The following is a 24,742-nucleotide window of genomic DNA, read 5'->3' on the forward strand; positions in this document are numbered from 1 at the left end:
AGCCGCGTATCCTAAATGAGTCGCTCGACCTCTCTAAGTCTCCATTTCCTATAAAAAGGAGATGATATCCCTGTGTGGTATTGAGAGTGGCCTAGCTCCTCACTAGGGCTTAATAAACTCTGTCTATTAGGATGCTTCTGTTCACAGTGACTTTACTGGGACACAATCTTGCTGAATTCCAACAAGCTCTTGGGGAAAGGCTCATGGTTTTGCAAGCATCACTCCAGGCTGGAGGTTAAGGTTTGATTGCAAATTTACTGATCCACTGGCAGGGGGAGTGTGGATGCCCTGCAATAGCCCCCCCCCCCCCCCAGGATAAAATGCTGCCACACCATTTGGAGAAACACAAAATCAATGCCCACCCTTCCTATCACTTGATCTATATTGAACCAGTAACACAGTGAACCTGCAGGGGCTGGAATGATTGCGCCAGCTACCCAGAGTTTCAGCAACCTGCCTAAGGGCACACAGATCATATTCAGAGGTCTGAAGCTATAGCAAGGCTGTCTCACCTCCTTGCCAAAGGTCGCTGATTAGGAGGTCACTGAAGGCTGAGTCCTGCCTATCATTACTCAGAGCTGGAAGTGTCCTTTCAGACAGTCTAGTTGTGCTTCTGGCTGCAGAGATGGGAGACTAAAGTCCAGAGAGGTCACAGAGCTATGCAGAGGGATGTGACTGCCTGCTCAGTGCCCTTCCCACTGCTGAATACTGAAAGGGAAATAACCACTTGTCATGCTTTGCTATTTAATGCCAGGTCTGCCCATCACTTACAATGATCCCTTCCACGGGGTGGGATCTCATCCTTTGGGAACCTCCATCCTGGTGCAGGGTGGACTGGCTAGGATCAGGAAATCCCCTGCCAAGTTTAGGCCAGGAGCACAGGGACAAGTGTGCCCATCCATCCATTCAGTAGTGCAGAAAAGAAGGAAGGATGGGAGGCAGAGGCCTGAGTTGGTCGCGGTGCTCTTACGGAGAAACGTTAGAGAAACGCTGCCTAAGGACCATCGTGGGGACCAGGACAGGAAATGGTGGGGGAAGAGGGAGTCGGAGGATTGGTGGTGAAGGTCACATCCACCGCCGCTCTCTGCACACAACTCCCAGGATCCAGCCATGCCTGGGACGGGAGCGCGAGACTAGGGTTGCACACGGGCTCCGGAAAGGGGGAACCTGAAGACAACAGCGCGGGGGCCGGTGGTGGGGAAGACAGCGAGGATACAGAGGCTGGCTTGCTGGAAAATCCCGGAACAAGGTGGCTGCCGCCCTCGGGAAAATCGGGAGGGGCGGACAGGGAGGCTAGGACACCGCGCACCTCCTGGCAAACAGTCCCTACCGGCGAGCAGGCACCAAATACGGCTCTCCGTGCGCAGAGCGGACCCACGTACACTGGGAGAATCCTGTCTCGGCCCCAGGGGTTGCTCACGGCCGGGCCCCCGGCGCTGCGGGCGGGGCGGGCGCAGATCCGCGGGGCGGGTGCAAGGAGGGGGTGGGACCTCTGCGCCCGGGCCGCCTCCTCTGGGTACAAACACTGCAAGCAGGCTCCTAGGCTCGACACGCCTCCCACCAGCTCACGGGCCTCTTGGCCGCTTGCTTTCTACCCCCGGCCTCGCCTTGGCTCCAAATGGACCCCAACTGCTCCTGCCCCACTGGTAAGGAACCCCTGGCTCTGGGCCTTGGATGCCCGCTTCTCAGCCCAGGACACAGTGTCCCTGGGGTTAGACGAGGAAGAAGTTTCAATTTGAGCACAAGTGGACGGCCACGGTTCACCCAGTGCTTTCTTCCCAGCCAGGGCAGCGACAGCATTTTTTTAATCTATTTTTTGTTTTTTGTTTTTTGGCTGTACCACTCAGCTTGTGGGAGCTTAGTTCCCTGACCGGGGACGGAACCCAGACACTAGGAAGTGAGAGCGCTGTCCCCTAACCACTAGATCGCCAGAGAGTTCCAGCCTCTATTTTTGAATGGGGGGTACAGAGGCTCAAGACTGCCTTTGTTGAGGTCACCCAGCAGGTCACGGAATTGCTAGACCCAGGGTTTGGAGGAGGCCTCGGAGCTGCCAGGACTTGATGGGAGGAGGGGACACTGCCTCTTTGGGGTTCACGCCATGGGCCCTGGCCCCCGGCCCCAGTCAGCCTGGGCTGGGTCTGGAGCCTGGGACCTTCCCTGTGGAGTCCCATCAGGAGGGGACCTACTCTCCTTGGACCAGAAGACACGAGCTGGGGCTTCTCTATCCGCCTGAGTGGACACGAGCTCCCAGGGCCGCGTCCTGATGGAGGAGGAGGGCTCAGGGAGGCATTGCTGACCGTCTGCTGTAGCTCCTGCATCCCTCTCCCTGCTCACTGCTGGCCTTTCCCTTCCTGGCAGGCGGCTCCTGCAGCTGCGCTGGCTCCTGCACCTGCAAGGCCTGCAGATGCACCTCCTGCAAGAAGAGTGAGTGTGCGGGGCCTTCTCTGGCAATGCGGGGTGTGGGCTGAGTGCGAGGAGGGAGCCCAGAGCTCAGCAGGCAGGAGCAGGACAGTGACCAAACTTCCCGGCACCCCCCTCACCAGGAAGGGATTCCCAGTCAGAGCTGGAATCGCCTTCGACATGACCGAGACCCAGGCGCGCACTAGAGAACAGGGAGACTGAGGCCCAGACGGGTCACCAACAAACAACCTCAGACCTGTCACTAGAACTAGTCCTCCTCCCTCCTGAGTCACGCTTCTGAATCCTCCCAGGGACTGAAGCACTGTAGGGACATGAACGAGTGACCCTGTGTGGCTTCTCGGACCTGGTGCAGCCCCTTCCTGTCGAAGCAGCCCAGAGCCTCCCTATCCCGAGCGGGAGCTGCTCTGTGAGGGGTTTGCCTCCACTTTGATCCTGAGGACGTGGCTCACATCACTGGTGGTGCTGGGGGCTGGCTTTGTCTTGTCCCCAGAGGCCCTGCTCAGTGTCTCTCCAAGGCGCTGTGCCCTGTCCCGGGCACAGATGGGGCAGGCAACCTGAACCTAGTGCCTGAGAGCAATTATCTCAGGACAGAGGACACCATCGTAAACTCAGGGTCTGGGCCTGAGGGCGCTGGGGCCAGGCCTGCTGTTGGGAAGGGTGGTTGCGGACAACGCGTGGTCCGACTGCACGCTGCCCTTGCCTCCCCAGGCTGCTGCTCCTGCTGCCCCGTGGGCTGCGCCAAGTGTGCCCAGGGCTGCGTCTGCAAAGGGGCCTCGGACAAGTGCAGCTGCTGTGCCTGATGTCGCGGAGAGCCTGCCCCGGGTGTCAACAGAGCAACCAGGACAAACCTGCATTTTACCGTTTTTCATACAAGCGGACCTGACGCTACATTTCTTTTCCTGTGATATATGTGAGTTGTAATAAAAGTTGTTGGGGCCTCCCTGGTGGCGCAGTGGTTGAGAGTCCGCCTGCCGATGCAGGGGATACGGGCTCGTGCCCCGGTCCGGGAGGATCCCATATGCCGCGGAGCGGCTGGGCCCGTGAGCCATGGCCGCTGAGCCTGCGCGTCCGGAGCCTGCGCTCCGCAACGGGAGAGGCCACAACAGTGAGAGGCCCGCATACCGCAAAAAAAAAAAACAAAAAAAAAACAACAAAACAAACAAAAAAAAAAGTTGTTGACTTTATTCTGGCTCTGTCTTCCTTTGTCTGTCTTGAACAAAGAGACGCCGTGCCCATCAGGGCTGGCGTGGGGAACTGGACTGGACGTGCAGAGACCTCGGCTCTGGACCAAAGAGTACCCCCCCACCCCCCAAAACACACGCACACGGAGCGTCTTAGCCCCTTAGGTTAAGTTGAGCTTCAGTTTCTCAGCTCCAAATGAAAGCCTCGCCAGATGACATAGGGCACTGGACACACAGAGGACACACTCCCTCTATTCCCCTTACGAGTATGGATTGCAGAGAACGTTGTCCATTTCTCATTTTCCTTCTCTGGGGGCCCCTGCCAAACTCAGTCCTCGGTGATGAGAGCCTGGAAAAGTACCCAGAGGGGATGGAATCCCACACCCCTCTTGTTTGACTTCTACACGGGACTGGCGTCTAAAACACCCTGGAAAGACCTATTTGTATTTTCGGCCACAGTTTTAACCCTGGTCAGTAAAAAGAATCGCTAAGATAAAATGTAAAAGGACACTATATGTGACACCCATTTTTCCCTTCAACACGTCAAATCACCTTCATACGTGGAGGAGCAATTCTGAAAGCTGGACGCTTTCATATGCTGCACTTACATGGAAGGTGTGCCCGAGTCCTGGGAACGCTTCACAGATGCCCCACTGTGCGGACCACACACGCCCGGAGCAGCCCTGCCCCCTGCCTCCCCACAGGGAACATCAGTCTTGGCTTGCCCAGGGCTACTGACAGGACACTCGCCACCCGTGACAGCTCCCTGCAGGGCCTTGGCTCTGAATCTTCGCAAGGTCCTCCCTAGATCAGGCTGACATCTTCCCTTCCCTCAAATGCAGCCCGTGGCTACTTGACACCCCGATAGTGATTTGAATTTGGTGGGAATTTCCCAGCTGTTTCCCTGAGACTTGCTTTCAGAAGAAGGACTTCATGTGTTCCTCTGCAGAGTGATGGTGGTGCTGCAGTGCGGAGGGCCTGGTGCTGTTTATTAGCAAGAAGTGTGTGCTGAGGGAACAGGTAATATAGTTCAGGTGTTGCGCCCCCTGGCGGTCTGGGGAGGGAATTCCTAGTTGATGGGCACTCGGAGAGAAAGAGGAGACACGTGGCTCAGAAGTCAGGAGCAAGATTGCCCACAGGTGCCCTGTGTGAAGGGGGGCATTTCGGGAGCCGGCCCGTTCTGCGTGCGTGGGTGTTGGTGTCAGGCACTCGGGTTCACAGCCAGCATGCCACTTCCTGACCTGGCAAGTCACTGATACTCTCTGAGATTTCATTTCCTCCTTTCGATAAAAAAGATTAATTTCAATGAGGGGGAATAAGCCAGATAGTGGCCTGGCTCCTAGCTCGGGCTTCCCGAACGGTGTCCTTTATGATCGCTCTCTCCACACTGACATTTGTGCACAGAGAATCCTTGAGCTCCCAACAAGCTCCTGGAGAAAGGCTCCCTGGTTTGCAAGCAAGCTCATGGTGAGGGCAGAGGTGGATAGGAACCTTGCTTATCCAGTGCCAGAGGGCGTAGGGATGTTCTCCAACAAGCCCCATGGAACGAGTCACCGCCACAGCATTTGCACAGACTCAGTGAACCTGCAAGGTCTGGAGTGATGGTGCCAATTGCAGAGAGGTTAAGCAACTTACCCAAGGGCACACAGCCTATGCTCAGAGGACTACACCTACACCACAGCTGTCTCACCTCCCGGCCACATGGGGCCGGTTATGACATCACTGGAGGCTGAATCCGGCCTCTCCTTTTTCAGGGCTGCAAGGGTCTTCGGAGACAGTCCAGCTGTGCTCCTGGCTGCAGAGGTGGGAGGCTGAAGCCCACAGAGGTCACAGAGCTGTGCAGAGGGCTCTGACTGCCAGCTCAGGGCTTTCCCACTGCTGCCTCTGTGCCAGGTGTTCAGTGTTCTCACCTTTCATGGGATGACATGGTGTCCGGTTGGGCGGGGGGCTGCAGTCAGCCTGCAGGAGGGCCAGTCCCATCTGTGTCACACATAGCCCTGTGACATAACCTCTCTCTGGCTCAGTCTCCTCTGCCCTAAAGGGCAAAATAACAGTGTCTGGCTCTCGGGATTACAGAATTGAATACATGCAAAGAAGGTCAGAACATACTGGGCACTCAGGGAGTAATCTATCGTACCACCGATTCATTTATTTATCTCTTTATTTATTTGTTATCATTAGCCTAGGAGACATTGTCCTCCTTCCAGACACGCAAGCAAGGATGGTGTGTTTAGCTCTGTGCTCTGGGCCGTCCTCATCAACCCTGTGAGCCTGGGACCAGTTCCCCTGAGAGGGTTATCCTGCCTTCACGCAAAGAGCCGTTGACACTACAGGTAGAAAGCCGTGAGTAACACAGTCGGTGTCCTCCTAACACATACAGAAGGATCCTGCCATTTCTGCTGTCACCTGCATCAGGATTTCCTTACCATTCTCTTTTCAGCGATTTTCCGAAATACGTTATACCAAAAGAAACCTCTTGAGCACTACTGAAGGAGAGAGTCAGAAGGTAGCCACAAAGTCATAAATCCATTCCTATTCTGTCACTCTGGTCGCCCCCAGGATTGAGCTGGACATGGTAGAGACGGGCTGAGGACACAGCTCTGCGCCAAAGGGGAGCTTTCTCACTGACTCCCTCTCTCAGCTGCGAAGCGACAAAAGCACAGAAGCAGGGCACCACTCCCCAGCACCGTGTGCCTGCCTCCGGAGCCTCCTTGTACTGTAGGTACTTTGGCCTTTGGGAAACGGGCTCCTGACTAGGATCTCCCTTCCCGGTTGGTGTGACAGTTCAAAGAGCAAAAGTGATTAACAAGGCTTGGCCTGGACTCCACGGTGAGTAACTGTCGGGACTACTCAAAGGGAACTATCCACTTGTCTCGCTTTGTTATTTAACGCCAGGGCTGCCTATCACCTACAATGACGCCGTCCCTGGGGAGCATCCCATGATTAGGGAACCTCCACCCTGGCGTGGGGTGGACCGGCTACAGTGAGGAGCCCCCCTGGAAAGTTTAGGCAAAGAAGCCCCCGCCGAAATGAGCCATGATCCCTCCAGGAAAGGAAAACACAAGTGAGGAGGACTAGCGGCTGAAGGCAATGTTCACCGCGCTGCCGTTCCAGGAGACGGTACCGGAAACGTGCTTCCAAAGGACCGTGGTGGGGACCGGGGCTGGCAACGCCTGGGGACACATGGGCTGGGCGAAACGGTGGTGAGGGTCACATACGCCTGCCGTCTCTGACACCGCTCCCCGGCTCCAGCCAAGCCAGGGACACGAGCGGGAGGCGGGGGCTGTTCTCAGGCTGCAGGAAACGGCGACCCGCAGGCCGGCGGCGCGGGGCCCGGGGCGGGGAAGACCGGAGGACGCGGGAGCTGGATTCCTGCACAACCCGCCAACAGGGTGGCTGCTCCCGTCGGGCACATTGGGAAGGGGCGGCCAGGGGGCTGGGACACCGCTTACCGCACGGCACCCGGTTCCTCCGCTCCAGCCGGCACCGAAGTGGAATCGTGCGCTCGGCCCCGCCTGTTGCTCACAGCCCGGCCCAGGGCGCTGAGGGCGCTGCGGACGGCGCGGGCGTGGGCGCGGGCGCGGGCGCGGGCGCGGGCGCGGACCCGCGGGGCGCGTGCAAGGCGGGGGCGGGGCCTCTGCGCCCGGGCCGCCTCCTCGGCCTATAACTGAGCCCCCGGGCTCCTCGCTCCCACACGGCCCCCACCGGACCCGTGCAGCCGCTTCGCCCCTTGCTTTGGACCTCGGGCCTCACTTCTCCTCCAGATGGACCCCAAGTGCTCCTGCCCCACTGGTAAGGGAGCCCTGGCTTTGAGCCTTAGGATGCCCCCTTCCCAGGCACAGGACGACAAGGGAGGGTTTTGAGTTTGAGCTCAGGAGGACTCCTGTCACGGGTCCGGGGCTTTCTTGGGAGCCAGGCCCCTGGGAGCAGGTCAGTCTCCCTTTGCCTCTCTGTTAACACTGAGGTCACGGGGGCTCCAGGCTGTCCTGATTGAGGTCACCCAGCTGGTCAGGGGATTGCTAGACCGGGACCCAGTGTTTGGAGGAGGCCTCGGAGCTGCCAGGACTGGATGGGAGGAGGGGACACTGCCTCTTTGGGGTTCAGGCCATGGGCCCTGGCCCCCGGCCCCAGTCACCCTGGGCTGGGTCTGGAGCCTGGGACCTTCCCTGTGGAGTCCCATCAGGAGGGGACCTACTCTCCTTGGACCAGAAGAGACGAGCTGGGGCTTCTCTATCCGCCTGAGTGGACACGAGCTCCCAGGACTGGGTCCTGACGGAGGAGGGCTCAGGGAGGCATTGCTGACCGTCTGCTGTAGCTCCTGCATCCCTCTCCCTGCTCACTGCTGGCCTTTCCCTTCCTGGCAGGCGGCTCCTGCAGCTGCGCTGGCTCCTGCACCTGCAAGGCCTGCAGATGCACGTCCTGCAAGAAGAGTGAGTGTGCGGGGCCTTCTCTGGGAATGCGGGGTGTGGGCTGAGTGCGAGGAGGGAGCCCAGAGCTCAGCAGGCAGGAGCAGGAGAGAGACCAAACTTCCCGGCACCCTCCTCACCAGAAAGGGATTCCCAATCAGAGCTGGAATCGCCTTCGACGTGACCGAGACCCAGGCGCGCACTAGAGAACAGGGAGACTGAGGCCCAGACGGGTCACCAACAAACAACCTCAGACCTGTCACTAGAACTAGTCCTCCTGCCTCCTGAGGCCCGCTTCTGAATCCTCCCAGGGACTGAAGCACTGTAGGGACATGAGCGAGTGACCCTGTGTGGCTTCTCGGACCTGGTGCAGCCCCTTCCTGTCGAAGCAACCCAGAGCTTCCCTATCCCGAGCGGGAGCTACTCTGTGAGGGGTTTGCCTCCACTTTGATCCTGAGGACGTGGCTCACATCACTGGTGGTGCTGGGGGCCGGCTTTCTCTTGCCCCAGAGGCCCTGCTCACTGTCTGTCCAAGGCGCTGTGCCCTGTCCTGGGCACAGATGGGGCAGGCAACCTGAACCTAGTGCCTGAGAGCAATTATCTCAGGACAGAGGACACCATCGTAAACTCAGGGTCTGGGCCTGAGGGCGGCTGGGGCCAGGCCTGGTGTTGGGAAGGGTGGTTGTGGACAACGCGTGGTCCGACTGCACGCTGCCCTTGCCTCCCCAGGCTGCTGCTCCTGCTGCCCCGTGGGCTGCGCCAAGTGTGCCCAGGGCTGCGTCTGCAAAGGGGCCTCGGACAAGTGCAGCTGCTGTGCCTGATGTCGCGGAGAGCCTGCCCCAGGTGTCAATGGAGGACCACGGGCCGACCTGTGTTTTTATACAACTCTGACTTGATTGCTACATTCCCTTTCCTATGAAATATGTGAGTTGTAATAAAAGCTGTTGACACTCTTCCGACTCGGCTCTTTTTTCTGTGCATTGGGAATAAGGGCTCCTGCCCTACACCAGGGCTGGTGTAGGAGACTGGATGAGAAGTGCAGAGACTTGGGTACTGGAACAAAATGTGAGTCCCTCACAAACTGAGTGCCTAAGACAAGCCACACTCCCTCACTGGGTTCATCTTCCGTAAAATGGAAGAGCATTAGACCAGATGCTCTAAGGGTGTTGAGCAGATACAAGGTCCCCTCCATTCTCATGGCAAGGGTTCGTGGCATGGCAAGGGTTGGTGACTTCTCCATGCCTCATTTCCCATCCTCTGATTTCCCTGGCTAACTTCACGTCCTCATAGATTTTAGGCTTCATAGACTCTAAAGAAGTTGGAATCACACCTCCAGTTACCTGAATCCCTACCTGGAAGTCTCAAACTCCCCGCACTGAAAGATGTGTGAATTTTCTAGCTGTGGTTTTTATTTTCTAACGTCACAAACCTAAACTTTGGTAAAATAAAATTAAGTGAACTACTAAGAAAAATTTCAAAGGACACAAAATACAAAACCCAATTGTTGATTCAATAAATTTGAATAAATGTATGAGGATCAGAGTAGTACAGGAAAAATTTAAAAAGTAAAAACATGTTTGTTCACCTGAAACTAACACAATATTGTAAATCAGCTACACTTCAATTATTAAAAAAAAAACCATGAGTTCATCAAAGGAGTATGTTGAACACGGAAAACACTTTCAAACGCCCCACTGTGTGGATCACCCACACCTGAAGTAGCTCTTCCCACCATCCCCACAGGGAACATCCGTCTCGGCTGGCCCAGTGCCAGTGAGAGGACACCTGCTACCCCTGAGAGCTCCCTGTGGTGAGTTGGCTCTGAATCTTTGGAAGTTCCTTTAGGTCAGGCTGAACGCTGCCTTCAAAATCCAGCCCTTGGCTACTGGAAACCACAAAGTGACTAGGAATTTGTAGGTAATGCCCAGCCACTTCCCAACAAGAGGCAGAGTACCTGGAAATTGGTTCCAGATGAAGGACTTCATGTCTGCCTGTGCAGGGTAGTGTCAGATTCTGCATTTACAACGTGGTGGTGGTATTTACTAGGAAGGAGTGAGGCGCTGAGTGACCTGTAAATAATGGCGAGAGCTGGTCCTCCTGACAACTTCTGGAGGGATTTGCTATTTGATGGAAAGTCAAAGAGAAAGACGAGTCACGTGGCCCAAGTGTCAGGACCACACTCACCCACAGGTGTCCTGTGTGAAGAGGGGATTTCAGGAGCCAGCCTGTGCTGGGTGCGTGGGTGCTGGTGTCAGGCAGTCTTGGTTCACAGACCACAGTGGCCCTTACCAGCCGCGTATCCTAAATGAGTCGCTCGACCTCTCTAAGTCTCCATTTCCTATAAAAAGGAGATGATATCCCTGTGTGGTATTGAGAGTGGCCTAGCTCCTCACTAGGGCTTAATAAACTCTGTCTATTAGGATGCTTCTGTTCACAGTGACTTTACTGGGACACAATCTTGCTGAATTCCAACAAGCTCTTGGGGAAAGGCTCATGGTTTTGCAAGCATCACTCCAGGCTGGAGGTTAAGGTTTGATTGCAAATTTACTGATCCACTGGCAGGGGGAGTGTGGATGCCCTGCAATAGCCCCCCCCCCCCCAGGATAAAATGCTGCCACACCATTTGGAGAAACACAAAATCAATGCCCACCCTTCCTATCACTTGATCTATATTGAACCAGTAACACAGTGAACCTGCAGGGGCTGGAATGATTGCGCCAGCTACCCAGAGTTTCAGCAACCTGCCTAAGGGCACACAGATCATATTCAGAGGTCTGAAGCTATAGCAAGGCTGTCTCACCTCCTTGCCAAAGGTCGCTGATTAGGAGGTCACTGAAGGCTGAGTCCTGCCTATCATTACTCAGAGCTGGAAGTGTCCTTTCAGACAGTCTAGTTGTGCTTCTGGCTGCAGAGATGGGAGACTAAAGTCCAGAGAGGTCACAGAGCTATGCAGAGGGATGTGACTGCCTGCTCAGTGCCCTTCCCACTGCTGAATACTGAAAGGGAAATAACCACTTGTCATGCTTTGCTATTTAATGCCAGGTCTGCCCATCACTTACAATGATCCCTTCCACGGGGTGGGATCTCATCCTTTGGGAACCTCCATCCTGGTGCAGGGTGGACTGGCTAGGATCAGGAAATCCCCTGCCAAGTTTAGGCCAGGAGCACAGGGACAAGTGTGCCCATCCATCCATTCAGTAGTGCAGAAAAGAAGGAAGGATGGGAGGCAGAGGCCTGAGTTGGTCGCGGTGCTCTTACGGAGAAACGTTAGAGAAACGCTGCCTAAGGACCATCGTGGGGACCAGGACAGGAAATGGTGGGGGAAGAGGGAGTCGGAGGATTGGTGGTGAAGGTCACATCCACCGCCGCTCTCTGCACACAACTCCCAGGATCCAGCCATGCCTGGGACGGGAGCGCGAGACTAGGGTTGCACACGGGCTCCGGAAAGGGGGAACCTGAAGACAACAGCGCGGGGGCCGGTGGTGGGGAAGACAGCGAGGATACAGAGGCTGGCTTGCTGGAAAATCCCGGAACAAGGTGGCTGCCGCCCTCGGGAAAATCGGGAGGGGCGGACAGGGAGGCTAGGACACCGCGCACCTCCTGGCAAACAGTCCCTACCGGCGAGCAGGCACCAAATACGGCTCTCCGTGCGCAGAGCGGACCCACGTACACTGGGAGAATCCTGTCTCGGCCCCAGGGGTTGCTCACGGCCGGGCCCCCGGCGCTGCGGGCGGGGCGGGCGCAGATCCGCGGGGCGGGTGCAAGGAGGGGGTGGGACCTCTGCGCCCGGGCCGCCTCCTCTGGGTACAAACACTGCAAGCAGGCTCCTAGGCTCGACACGCCTCCCACCAGCTCACGGGCCTCTTGGCCGCTTGCTTTCTACCCCCGGCCTCGCCTTGGCTCCAAATGGACCCCAACTGCTCCTGCCCCACTGGTAAGGAACCCCTGGCTCTGGGCCTTGGATGCCCGCTTCTCAGCCCAGGACACAGTGTCCCTGGGGTTAGATGAGGAAGAAGTTTCAATTTGAGCACAAGTGGACGGCCACGGTTCACCCAGTGCTTTCTTCCCAGCCAGGGCAGCGACAGCATTTTTTTAATCTATTTTTTGTTTTTTGTTTTTTGGCTGTACCACTCAGCTTGTGGGAGCTTAGTTCCCTGACCGGGGACGGAACCCAGACACTAGGAAGTGAGAGCGCTGTCCCGTAACCACTAGATCGCCAGAGATTTCCAGCCTCTATTTTTGAATGGGGGGTACAGAGGCTCAAGACTGCCTTTGTTGAGGTCACCCAGCAGGTCACGGAATTGCTAGACCCAGGGTTTGGAGGAGGCCTCGGAGCTGCCAGGACTTGATGGGAGGAGGGGACACTGCCTCTTTGGGGTTCACGCCATGGGCCCTGGCCCCCGGCCCCAGTCAGCCTGGGCTGGGTCTGGAGCCTGGGACCTTCCCTGTGGAGTCCCATCAGGAGGGGACCTACTCTCCTTGGACCAGAAGACACGAGCTGGGGCTTCTCTATCCGCCTGAGTGGACACGAGCTCCCAGGGCCGCGTCCTGACGGAGGAGGAGGGCTCAGGGAGGCATTGCTGACCGTCTGCTGTAGCTCCTGCATCCCTCTCCCTGCTCACTGCTGGCCTTTCCCTTCCTGGCAGGCGGCTCCTGCAGCTGCGCTGGCTCCTGCACCTGCAAGGCCTGCAGATGCACCTCCTGCAAGAAGAGTGAGTGTGCGGGGCCTTCTCTGGCAATGCGGGGTGTGGGCTGAGTGCGAGGAGGGAGCCCAGAGCTCAGCAGGCAGGAGCAGGACAGTGACCAAACTTCCCGGCACCCCCCTCACCAGGAAGGGATTCCCAGTCAGAGCTGGAATCGCCTTCGACATGACCGAGACCCAGGCGCGCACTAGAGAACAGGGAGACTGAGGCCCAGACGGGTCACCAACAAACAACCTCAGACCTGTCACTAGAACTAGTCCTCCTCCCTCCTGAGTCACGCTTCTGAATCCTCCCAGGCACTGAAGCACTGTAGGGACATGAACGAGTGACCCTGTGTGGCTTCTCGGACCTGGTGCAGCCCCTTCCTGTCGAAGCAGCCCAGAGCCTCCCTATCCCGAGCGGGAGCTGCTCTGTGAGGGGTTTGCCTCCACTTTGATCCTGAGGACGTGGCTCACATCACTGGTGGTGCTGGGGGCTGGCTTTGTCTTGTCCCCAGAGGCCCTGCTCAGTGTCTCTCCAAGGCGCTGTGCCCTGTCCCGGGCACAGATGGGGCAGGCAACCTGAACCTAGTGCCTGAGAGCAATTATCTCAGGACAGAGGACACCATCGTAAACTCAGGGTCTGGGCCTGAGGGCGGCTGGGGCCAGGCCTGCTGTTGGGAAGGGTGGTTGCGGACAACGCGTGGTCCGACTGCACGCTGCCCTTGCCTCCCCAGGCTGCTGCTCCTGCTGCCCCGTGGGCTGCGCCAAGTGTGCCCAGGGCTGCGTCTGCAAAGGGGCCTCGGACAAGTGCAGCTGCTGTGCCTGATGTCGCGGAGAGCCTGCCCCGGGTGTCAACAGAGCAACCAGGACAAACCTGCATTTTACCGTTTTTCATACAAGCGGACCTGACGCTACATTCCTTTTTCTGTGAAATATGTGAGTTGTAATAAAAGTTGTTGACTTTATTCTGGCTCTGTCTTCCTTTGTCTGTCTTGAACAAAGAGATGCCGTGCCCATCAGGGCTGGCGTGGGGAACTGGACTGGACGTGCAGAGACCTCGGCTCTGGACCAAAGAGTACCCCCCCACCCCCCAAAACACACGCACACGGAGCGTCTTAGCCCCTTAGGTTAAGTTGAGCTTCAGTTTCTCAGCTCCAAATGAAAGCCTCGCCAGATGACATAGGGCACTGGACACACAGAGGACACACTCCCTCTATTCCCCTTACGAGTATGGATTGCAGAGAACGTTGTCCATTTCTCATTTTCCTTCTCTGGGGGCCCCTGCCAAACTCAGTCCTCGGTGATGAGAGCCTGGAAAAGTACCCAGAGGGGATGGAATCCCACACCCCTCTTGTTTGACTTCTACACGGGACTGGCGTCTAAAACACCCTGGAAAGACCTATTTGTATTTTCGGCCACAGTTTTAACCCTGGTCAGTAAAAAGAATCGCTAAGATAAAATGTAAAAGGACACTATATGTGACACCCATTTTTCCCTTCAACACGTCAAATCACCTTCATACGTGGAGGAGCAATTCTGAAAGCTGGACGCTTTCATATGCTGCACTTACATGGAAGGTGTGCCCGAGTCCTGGGAACGCTTCACAGATGCCCCACTGTGCGGACCACACACGCCCGGAGCAGCCCTGCCCCCTGCCTCCCCACAGGGAACATCAGTCTTGGCTTGCCCAGGGCTACTGACAGGACACTCGCCACCCGTGACAGCTCCCTGCAGGGCCTTGGCTCTGAATCTTCGCAAGGTCCTCCCTAGATCAGGCTGACATCTTCCCTTCCCTCAAATGCAGCCCGTGGCTACTTGACACCCCGATAGTGATTTGAATTTGGTGGGAATTTCCCAGCTGTTTCCCTGAGACTTGCTTTCAGAAGAAGGACTTCATGTGTTCCTCTGCAGAGTGATGGTGGTGCTGCAGTGCGGAGGGCCTGGTGCTGTTTATTAGCAAGAAGTGTGTGCTGAGGGAACAGGTAATATAGTTCAGGTGTTGCGCCCCCTGGCGGTCTGGGGAGGGAATTCCTAGTTGATGGGCACTCGGAGAGAAAGAGGAGACACGTGGCTCAGAAGTCAGGAGCAAGATTGCCCACAGGTGCCCTGTGTGAAGGGGGGCATTTCGGGAGCCGGCCCGTTCTGCGTGCGTGGGTGTTGGTGTCAGGCACTCGGGTTCACAGCCAGCATGCCACTTCCTGACCTGGCAAGTCACTGATACTCTCTGAGATTTCATTTCCTCCTTTCGATAAAAAAGATTAATTTCAATGAGGGGGAATAAGCCAGATAGTGGCCTGGCTCCTAGCTCGGGCTTCCCGAACGGTGTCCTTTATGATCGCTCTCTCCACACTGACATTTGTGCACAGAGAATCCTTGAGCTCCCAACAAGCTCCTGGAGAAAGGCTCCCTGGTTTGCAAGCAAGCTCATGGTGAGGGCAGAGGTGGATAGGAACCTTGCTTATCCAGTGCCAGAGGGCGTAGGGATGTTCTCCAACAAGCCCCATGGAACGAGTCACCGCCACAGCATTTGCACAGACTCAGTGAACCTGCAAGGTCTGGAGTGATGGTGCCAATTGCAGAGAGGTTAAGCAACTTACCCAAGGGCACACAGCCTATGCTCAGAGGACTACACCTACACCACAGCTGTCTCACCTCCCGGCCACATGGGGCCGGTTATGACATCACTGGAGGCTGAATCCGGCCTCTCCTTTTTCAGGGCTGCAAGGGTCTTCGGAGACAGTCCAGCTGTGCTCCTGGCTGCAGAGGTGGGAGGCTGAAGCCCACAGAGGTCACAGAGCTGTGCAGAGGGCTCTGACTGCCAGCTCAGGGCTTTCCCACTGCTGCCTCTGTGCCAGGTGTTCAGTGTTCTCACCTTTCATGGGATGACATGGTGTCCGGTTGGGCGGGGGGCTGCAGTCAGCCTGCAGGAGGGCCAGTCCCATCTGTGTCACACATAGCCCTGTGACATAACCTCTCTCTGGCTCAGTCTCCTCTGCTCTAAAGGGCAAAATAACAGTGTCTGGCTCTCGGGATTACAGAATTGAATACATGCAAAGAAGGTCAGAACATACTGGGCACTCAGGGAGTAATCTATCGTACCACCGATTCATTTATTTATCTCTTTATTTATTTGTTATCATTAGCCTAGGAGACATTGTCCTCCTTCCAGACACGCAAGCAAGGATGGTGTGTTTAGCTCTGTGCTCTGGGCCGTCCTCATCAACCCTGTGAGCCTGGGACCAGTTCCCCTGAGAGGGTTATCCTGCCTTCACGCAAAGAGCCGTTGACACTACAGGTAGAAAGCCGTGAGTAACACAGTCGGTGTCCTCCTAACACATACAGAAGGATCCTGCCATTTCTGCTGTCACCTGCATCAGGATTTCCTTACCATTCTCTTTTCAGCGATTTTCCGAAATACGTTATACCAAAAGAAACCTCTTGAGCACTACTGAAGGAGAGAGTCAGAAGGTAGCCACAAAGTCATAAATCCATTCCTATTCTGTCACTCTGGTCGCCCCCAGGATTGAGCTGGACATGGTAGAGACGGGCTGAGGACACAGCTCTGCGCCAAAGGGGAGCTTTCTCACTGACTCCCTCTCTCAGCTGCGAAGCGACAAAAGCACAGAAGCAGGGCACCACTCCCCAGCACCGTGTGCCTGCCTCCGGAGCCTCCTTGTACTGTAGGTACTTTGGCCTTTGGGAAACGGGCTCCTGACTAGGATCTCCCTTCCCGGTTGGTGTGACAGTTCAAAGAGCAAAAGTGATTAACAAGGCTTGGCCTGGACTCCACGGTGAGTAACTGTCGGGACTACTCAAAGGGAACTATCCACTTGTCTCGCTTTGTTATTTAACGCCAGGGCTGCCTATCACCTACAATGACGCCGTCCCTGGGGAGCATCCCATGATTAGGGAACCTCCACCCTGGCGTGGGGTGGACCGGCTACAGTGAGGAGCCCCCCTGGAAAGTTTAGGCAAAGAAGCCCCCGCCGAAATGAGCCATGATCCCTCCAGGAAAGGAAAACACAAGTGAGGAGGACTAGCGGCTGAAGGCAATGTTCACCGCGCTGCCGTTCCAGGAGACGGTACCGGAAACGTGCTTCCAAAGGACCGTGGTGGGGACCGGGGCTGGCAACGCCTGGGGACACATGGGCTGGGCGAAACGGTGGTGAGGGTCACATACGCCTGCCGTCTCTGACACCGCTCCCCGGCTCCAGCCAAGCCAGGGACACGAGCGGGAGGCGGGGGCTGTTCTCAGGCTGCAGGAAACGGCGACCCGCAGGCCGGCGGCGCGGGGCCCGGGGCGGGGAAGACCGGAGGACGCGGGAGCTGGATTCCTGCACAACCCGCCAACAGGGTGGCTGCTCCCGTCGGGCACATTGGGAAGGGGCGGCCAGGGGGCTGGGACACCGCTTACCGCACGGCACCCGGTTCCTACGCTCCAGCCGGCACCGAAGTGGAATCCTGCGCTCGGCCCCGCCTGTTGCTCACAGCCCGGCCCAGGGCGCCGAGGGCGATGCGGACGGCGCGGGCGTGGGCGCGGGCGCGGACCCGCGGGGCGCGTGCAAGGCGGGGGCGGGGCCTCTGCGCCCGGGCCGCCTCCTCGGCCTATAACTGAGCCCCCGGGCTCCTCGCTCCCACACGGCCCCCACCGGACCCGTGCAGCCGCTTCGCCCCTTGCTTTGGACCTCGGGCCTCACTTCTCCTCCAGATGGACCCCAAGTGCTCCTGCCCCACTGGTAAGGGAGCCCTGGCTTTGAGCCTTAGGATGCCCCCTTCCCAGGCACAGGACGACAAGGGAGGGTTTTGAGTTTGAGCTCAGGAGGACTCCTGTCACGGGTCCGGGGCTTTCTTGGGAGCCAGGCCCCTGGGAGCAGGTCAGTCTCCCTTTGCCTCTCTGTTAACACTGAGGTCACGGGGGCTCCAGGCTGTCCTGATTGAGGTCACCCAGCTGGTCAGGGGATTGCTAGACCGGGACCCAGTGTTTGGAGGAGGCCTCGGAGCTGCCAGGACTGGATGGGAGGAGGGGACACTGCCTCTTTGGGGTTCAGGCCATGGGCCCTGGCCCCCGGCCCCAGTCAGCCTGGGCTGGGTCTGGAGCCTGGGACCTTCCCTGTGGAGTCCCATCAGGAGGGGACCTACTCTCCTTGGACCAGAAGAGACGAGCTGGGGCTTCTCTATCCGCCTGAGTGGACACGAGCTCCCAGGACTGGGTCCTGACGGAGGAGGGCTCAGGGAGGCATTGCTGACCGTCTGCTGTAGCTCCTGCATCCCTCTCCCTGCTCACTGCTGGCCTTTCCCTTCCTGGCAGGCGGCTCCTGCAGCTGCGCTGGCTCCTGCACCTGCAAGGCCTGCAGATGCACCTCCTGCAAGAAGAGTGAGTGTGCGGGGCCTTCTCTGGCAATGCGGGGTGTGGGCTGAGTGCGAGGAGGGAGCCCAGAGCTCAGCAGGCAGGAGCAGGACAGTGACCAAACTTCCCGGCACCCCCCTCACCAGGAAGGGATTCCCAGTCAGAGCTGGAATCGCCTTCGACATGACCGAGACCCAGGCGCGCACTAGAGAACAGGGAGACTGAGGCCCAGACGGGTCACCAACAAACAACCTCAGACCTGTCACTAGAACTAGTCCTCCTCCCTCCTGAGTCACGCTTCTGAATCCTCCCAGGGACTGAAGCACTGTAGGGACATGAACGAGTGACCCTGTGTGGCTTCTCGGACCTGGTGCAGCCCCTTCCTGTCGAAGCAGCCCAGAGCCTCCCTATCCCGAGCGGGAGCTGCTCTGTGAGGGGTTTGCCTCCACTTTGATCCTGAGGACGTGGCTCACATCACTGGTGGTGCTGGGGGCTGGCTTTGTCTTGTCCCCAGAGGCCCTGCTCAGTGTCTCTCCAAGGCGCTGTGCCCTGTCCCGGGCACAGATGGGGCAGGCAACCTGAACCTAGTGCCTGAGAGCAATTATCTCAGGACAGAGGACACCATCGTAAACTCAGGGTCTGGGCCTGAGGGCGGCTGGGGCCAGGCCTGCTGTTGGGAAGGGTGGTTGCGGACAACGCGTGGTCCGACTGCACGCTGCCCTTGCCTCCCCAGGCTGCTGCTCCTGCTGCCCCGTGGGCTGCGCCAAGTGTGCCCAGGGCTGCGTCTGCAAAGGGGCCTCGGACAAGTGCAGCTGCTGTGCCTGATGTCGCGGAGAGCCTGCCCCGGGTGTCAACAGAGCAACCAGGACAAACCTGCATTTTACCGTTTTTCATACAAGCGGACCTGACGCTACATTCCTTTTTCTGTGAAATATGTGAGTTGTAATAAAAGTTGTTGACTTTATTCTGGCTCTGTCTTCCTTTGCCTGTCTTGAACAAAGAGATGCCGTGCCCATCAGGGCTGGCGTGGGGAACTGGACTGGACGTGCAGAGACCTCGGCTCTGGACCAAAGAGTACCCCCCCACCCCCCAAAACACACGCACACGGAGCGTCTTAGCCCCTTAGGTTAAGTTGAGCTTCAGTTTCTCAGCTCCAAATGAAAACCTCGCCAGATGACATAGGGCACTGGACACACAGAGGACACACTCCCTCTATTCCCCTTACGAGTATGGATTGTAGAGAACGTTGTCCATTTCTCATTTTCCTTCTCTGGGGGCCCCTGCCAAACTCAGTCCTCGGTGATGAGAGCCTGGAAAAGTACCCAGAGGGGATGGAATCCCACACCCCTCTTGTTTGACTTCTACACGGGACTGGCGTCTAAAACACCCTGGAAAGACCTATTTGTATTTTCGGCCACAGTTTTAACCCTGGTCAGTAAAAAGAATCGCTAAGATAAAATGTAAAAGGACACTATATGTGACACCCATTTTTCCCTTCAACACGTCAAATCACCCTCATACGTGGAGGAGCAATTCTGAAAGCTGGACGCTTTCATATGCTGCACTTACATGGAAGGTGTGCCCGAGTCCTGGGAACGCTTCACAGATGCCCCACTGTGCGGACCACACACGCCCGGAGCAGCCCTGCCCCCTGCCTCCCCACAGGGAACATCAGTCTTGGCTTGCCCAGGGCTACTGACAGGACACTCGCCACCCGTGACAGCTCCCTGCAGGGCCTTGGCTCTGAATCTTCGCAAGGTCCTCCCTAGATCAGGCTGACATCTTCCCTTCCCTCAAATGCAGCCCGTGGCTACTTGACACCCCGATAGTGATTTGAATTTGGTGGGAATTTCCCAGCTGTTTCCCTGAGACTTGCTTTCAGAAGAAGGACTTCATGTGTTCCTCTGCAGAGTGATGGTGGTGCTGCAGTGCGGAGGGCCTGGTGCTGTTTATTAGCAAGAAGTGTGTGCTGAGGGAACAGGTAATATAGTTCAGGTGTTGCGCCCCCTGGCGGTCTGGGGAGGGAATTCCTAGTTGATGGGCACTCGGAGAGAAAGAGGAGACACGTGGCTCAGAAGTCAGGAGCAAGATTGCCCACAGGTGCCCTGTGTGAAGGGGGCATTTCGGGAGCCGGCCCGTTCTGCGTGCGTGGGTGTTGGTGTCAGGCACTCGGGTTCACAGCCAGCATGCCACTTCCTGACCTGGCAAGTCACTGATACTCTCTGAGATTTCATTTCCTCCTTTCGATAAAAAAGATTAATTTCAATGAGGGGGAATAAGCCAGATAGTGGCCTGGCTCCTAGCTCGGGCTTCCCGAACGGTGTCCTTTATGATCGCTCTCTCCACACTGACATTTGTGCACAGAGAATCCTTGAGCTCCCAACAAGCTCCTGGAGAAAGGCTCCCTGGTTTGCAAGCAAGCTCATGGTGAGGGCAGAGGTGGATAGGAACCTTGCTTATCCAGTGCCAGAGGGCGTAGGGATGTTCTCCAACAAGCCCCATGGAACGAGTCACCGCCACAGCATTTGCACAGACTCAGTGAACCTGCAAGGTCTGGAGTGATGGTGCCAATTGCAGAGAGGTTAAGCAACTTACCCAAGGGCACACAGCCTATACTCAGAGGACTACACCTACACCACAGCTGTCTCACCTCCCGGCCACATGGGGCCGGTTATGACATCACTGGAGGCTGAATCCGGCCTCTCCTTTTTCAGGGCTGCAAGGGTCTTCGGAGACAGTCCAGCTGTGCTCCTGGCTGCAGAGGTGGGAGGCTGAAGCCCACAGAGGTCACAGAGCTGTGCAGAGGGCTCTGACTGCCAGCTCAGGGCTTTCCCACTGCTGCCTCTGTGCCAGGTGTTCAGTGTTCTCACCTTTCATGGGATGACATGGTGTCCGGTTGGGCGGGGGGCTGCAGTCAGCCTGCAGGAGGGCCAGTCCCATCTGTGTCACACATAGCCCTGTGACATAACCTCTCTCTGGCTCAGTCTCCTCTGCTCTAAAGGGCAAAATAACAGTGTCTGGCTCTCGGGATTACAGAATTGAATACATGCAAAGAAGGTCAGAACATACTGGGCACTCAGGGAGTAATCTATCGTACCACCGATTCATTTATTTATCTCTTTATTTATTTGTTATCATTAGCCTAGGAGACATTGTCCTCCTTCCAGACACGCAAGCAAGGATGGTGTGTTTAGCTCTGTGCTCTGGGCCGTCCTCATCAACCCTGTGAGCCTGGGACCAGTTCCCCTGAGAGGGTTATCCTGCCTTCACGCAAAGAGCCGTTGACACTACAGGTAGAAAGCCGTGAGTAACACAGTCGGTGTCCTCCTAACACATACAGAAGGATCCTGCCATTTCTGCTGTCACCTGCATCAGGATTTCCTTACCATTCTCTTTTCAGCGATTTTCCGAAATACGTTATACCAAAAGAAACCTCTTGAGCACTACTGAAGGAGAGAGTCAGAAGGTAGCCACAAAGTCATAAATCCATTCCTATTCTGTCACTCTGGTCGCCCCCAGGATTGAGCTGGACATGGTAGAGACGGGCTGAGGACACAGCTCTGCGCCAAAGGGGAGCTTTCTCACTGACTCCCTCTCTCAGCTGCGAAGCGACAAAAGCACAGAAGCAGGGCACCACTCCCCAGCACCGTGTGCCTGCCTCCGGAGCCTCCTTGTACTGTAGGTACTTTGGCCTTTGGGAAACGGGCTCCTGACTAGGATCTCCCTTCCCGGTTGGTGTGACAGTTCAAAGAGCAAAAGTGATTAACAAGGCTTGGCCTGGACTCCACGGTGAGTAACTGTCGGGACTACTCAAAGGGAACTATCCACTTGTCTCGCTTTGTTATTTAACGCCAGGGCTGCCTATCACCTACAATGACGCCGTCCCTGGGGAGCATCCCATGATTAGGGAACCTCCACCCTGGCGTGGGGTGGACCGGCTACAGTGAGGAGCCCCCCTGGAAAGTTTAGGCAAAGAAGCCCCCGCCGAAATGAGCCATGATCCCTCCAGGAAAGGAAAACACAAGTGAGGAGGACTAGCGGCTGAAGGCAATGTTCACCGCGCTGCCGTTCCAGGAGACGGTACCGGAAACGTGCTTCCAAAGGACCGTGGTGGGGACCGGGGCTGGCAACGCCTGGGGACACATGGGCTGGGCGAAACGGTGGTGAGGGTCACATACGCCTGCCGTCTCTGACACCGCTCCCCGGCTCCAGCCAAGCCAGGGACACGAGCGGGAGGCGGGGGCTGTTCTCAGGCTGCAGGAAACGGCGACCCGCAGGCCGGCGGCGCGGGGCCCGGGGCGGGGAAGACCGGAGGACGCGGGAGCTGGATTCCTGCACAACCCGCCAACAGGGTGGCTGCTCCCGTCGGGCACATTGGGAAGGGGCGGCCAGGGGGCTGGGACACCGCTTACCGCACGGCACCCGGTTCCTACGCTCCAGCCGGCACCGAAGTGGAATCCTGCGCTCGGCCCCGCCTGTTGCTCACAGCCCGGCCCAGGGCGCCGAGGGCGATGCGGACGGCGCGGGCGTGGGCGCGGGCGCGGACCCGCGGGGCGCGTGCAAGGCGGGGGCGGGGCCTCTGCGCCCGGGCCGCCTCCTCGGCCTATAACTGAGCCCCCGGGCTCCTCGCTCCCACACGGCCCCCACCGGACCCGTGCAGCCGCTTCGCCCCTTGCTTTGGACCTCGGGCCTCACTTCTCCTCCAGATGGACCCCAAGTGCTCCTGCCCCACTGGTAAGGGAGCCCTGGCTTTGAGCCTTAGGATGCCCCCTTCCCAGGCACAGGACGACAAGGGAGGGTTTTGAGTTTGAGCTCAGGAGGACTCCTGTCACGGGTCCGGGGCTTTCTTGGGAGCCAGGCCCCTGGGAGCAGGTCAGTCTCCCTTTGCCTCTCTGTTAACACTGAGGTCACGGGGGCTCCAGGCTGTCCTGATTGAGGTCACCCAGCTGGTCAGGGGATTGCTAGACCGGGACCCAGTGTTTGGAGGAGGCCTCGGAGCTGCCAGGACTGGATGGGAGGAGGGGACACTGCCTCTTTGGGGTTCAGGCCATGGGCCCTGGCCCCCGGCCCCAGTCACCCTGGGCTGGGTCTGGAGCCTGGGACCTTCCCTGTGGAGTCCCATCAGGAGGGGACCTACTCTCCTTGGACCAGAAGAGACGAGCTGGGGCTTCTCTATCCGCCTGAGTGGACACGAGCTCCCAGGACTGGGTCCTGACGGAGGAGGGCTCAGGGAGGCATTGCTGACCGTCTGCTGTAGCTCCTGCATCCCTCTCCCTGCTCACTGCTGGCCTTTCCCTTCCTGGCAGGCGGCTCCTGCAGCTGCGCTGGCTCCTGCACCTGCAAGGCCTGCAGATGCACGTCCTGCAAGAAGAGTGAGTGTGCGGGGCCTTCTCTGGGAATGCGGGGTGTGGGCTGAGTGCGAGGAGGGAGCCCAGAGCTCAGCAGGCAGGAGCAGGAGAGAGACCAAACTTCCCGGCACCCTCCTCACCAGAAAGGGATTCCCAATCAGAGCTGGAATCGCCTTCGACGTGACCGAGACCCAGGCGCGCACTAGAGAACAGGGAGACTGAGGCCCAGACGGGTCACCAACAAACAACCTCAGACCTGTCACTAGAACTAGTCCTCCTGCCTCCTGAGGCCCGCTTCTGAATCCTCCCAGGGACTGAAGCACTGTAGGGACATGAGCGAGTGACCCTGTGTGGCTTCTCGGACCTGGTGCAGCCCCTTCCTGTCGAAGCAACCCAGAGCTTCCCTATCCCGAGCGGGAGCTACTCTGTGAGGGGTTTGCCTCCACTTTGATCCTGAGGACGTGGCTCACATCACTGGTGGTGCTGGGGGCCGGCTTTCTCTTGCCCCAGAGGCCCTGCTCACTGTCTGTCCAAGGCGCTGTGCCCTGTCCTGGGCACAGATGGGGCAGGCAACCTGAACCTAGTGCCTGAGAGCAATTATCTCAGGACAGAGGACACCATCGTAAACTCAGGGTCTGGGCCTGAGGGCGGCTGGGGCCAGGCCTGGTGTTGGGAAGGGTGGTTGTGGACAACGCGTGGTCCGACTGCACGCTGCCCTTGCCTCCCCAGGCTGCTGCTCCTGCTGCCCCGTGGGCTGCGCCAAGTGTGCCCAGGGCTGCGTCTGCAAAGGGGCCTCGGACAAGTGCAGCTGCTGTGCCTGATGTCGCGGAGAGCCTGCCCCAGGTGTCAATGGAGGACCACGGGCCGACCTGTGTTTTTATACAACTCTGACTTGATTGCTACATTCCCTTTCCTATGAAATATGTGAGTTGTAATAAAAGCTGTTGACACTCTTCCGACTCGGCTCTTTTTTCTGTGCATTGGGAATAAGGGCTCCTGCCCTACACCAGGGCTGGTGTAGGAGACTGGATGAGAAGTGCAGAGACTTGGGTACTGGAACAAAATGTGAGTCCCTCACAAACTGAGTGCCTAAGACAAGCCACACTCCCTCACTGGGTTCATCTTCCGTAAAATGGAAGAGCATTAGACCAGATGCTCTAAGGGTGTTGAGCAGATACAAGGTCCCCTCCATTCTCATGGCAAGGGTTCGTGGCATGGCAAGGGTTGGTGACTTCTCCATGCCTCATTTCCCATCCTCTGATTTCCCTGGCTAACTTCACGTCCTCATAGATTTTAGGCTTCATAGACTCTAAAGAAGTTGGAATCACACCTCCAGTTACCTGAATCCCTACCTG

The 24,742-nt window shown here is 57.5% G+C and overlaps 4 protein-coding genes across 4 annotated transcripts; all 4 read left to right on the forward strand.

Annotated features, from left to right (window-relative positions):
• Positions 1-1,618: 1,618 nt before the first annotated feature.
• LOC307065960 (metallothionein-1E) lies at positions 1,619-8,829 on the forward strand (the record flags this gene model as incomplete). Its single annotated transcript, XM_079722985.1, has 3 exons — positions 1,619-1,646; positions 7,967-8,032; positions 8,738-8,829. 3 exons carry the CDS (start codon positions 1,619-1,621, stop codon positions 8,827-8,829), a joined length of 186 nt encoding a protein of 61 aa, XP_079579111.1.
• A 3,085-nt stretch (positions 8,830-11,914) lies between these two features.
• Positions 11,915-13,518, forward strand: LOC307066095 (metallothionein-1E; the record flags this gene model as incomplete). The annotated part of the gene is made up of 3 exons (XM_079723181.1): positions 11,915-11,942; positions 12,655-12,720; positions 13,427-13,518. 3 exons carry the CDS (start codon positions 11,915-11,917, stop codon positions 13,516-13,518), a joined length of 186 nt encoding a protein of 61 aa, XP_079579307.1.
• A 3,882-nt stretch (positions 13,519-17,400) lies between these two features.
• On the forward strand, positions 17,401-18,864 carry LOC307066153 (metallothionein-1E-like; the record flags this gene model as incomplete). Its single annotated transcript, XM_079723250.1, has 3 exons — positions 17,401-17,428; positions 18,001-18,066; positions 18,773-18,864. The coding sequence occupies 3 exons, from the start codon at positions 17,401-17,403 to the stop codon at positions 18,862-18,864; spliced, it is 186 nt and encodes a 61-aa protein (XP_079579376.1).
• A 3,881-nt stretch (positions 18,865-22,745) lies between these two features.
• LOC307066246 (metallothionein-1E-like) lies at positions 22,746-24,208 on the forward strand (the record flags this gene model as incomplete). Its single annotated transcript, XM_079723354.1, has 3 exons — positions 22,746-22,773; positions 23,346-23,411; positions 24,117-24,208. The coding sequence occupies 3 exons, from the start codon at positions 22,746-22,748 to the stop codon at positions 24,206-24,208; spliced, it is 186 nt and encodes a 61-aa protein (XP_079579480.1).
• Between the last annotated feature and the right edge of the window lie 534 nt (positions 24,209-24,742).

The sequence above is a fragment of the Hyperoodon ampullatus genome (genome assembly GCF_949752795.1).
Source record: "Hyperoodon ampullatus genome assembly, chromosome: 18".
NCBI classification, from domain to species: Eukaryota; Metazoa; Chordata; class Mammalia; order Artiodactyla; family Ziphiidae; genus Hyperoodon; species Hyperoodon ampullatus.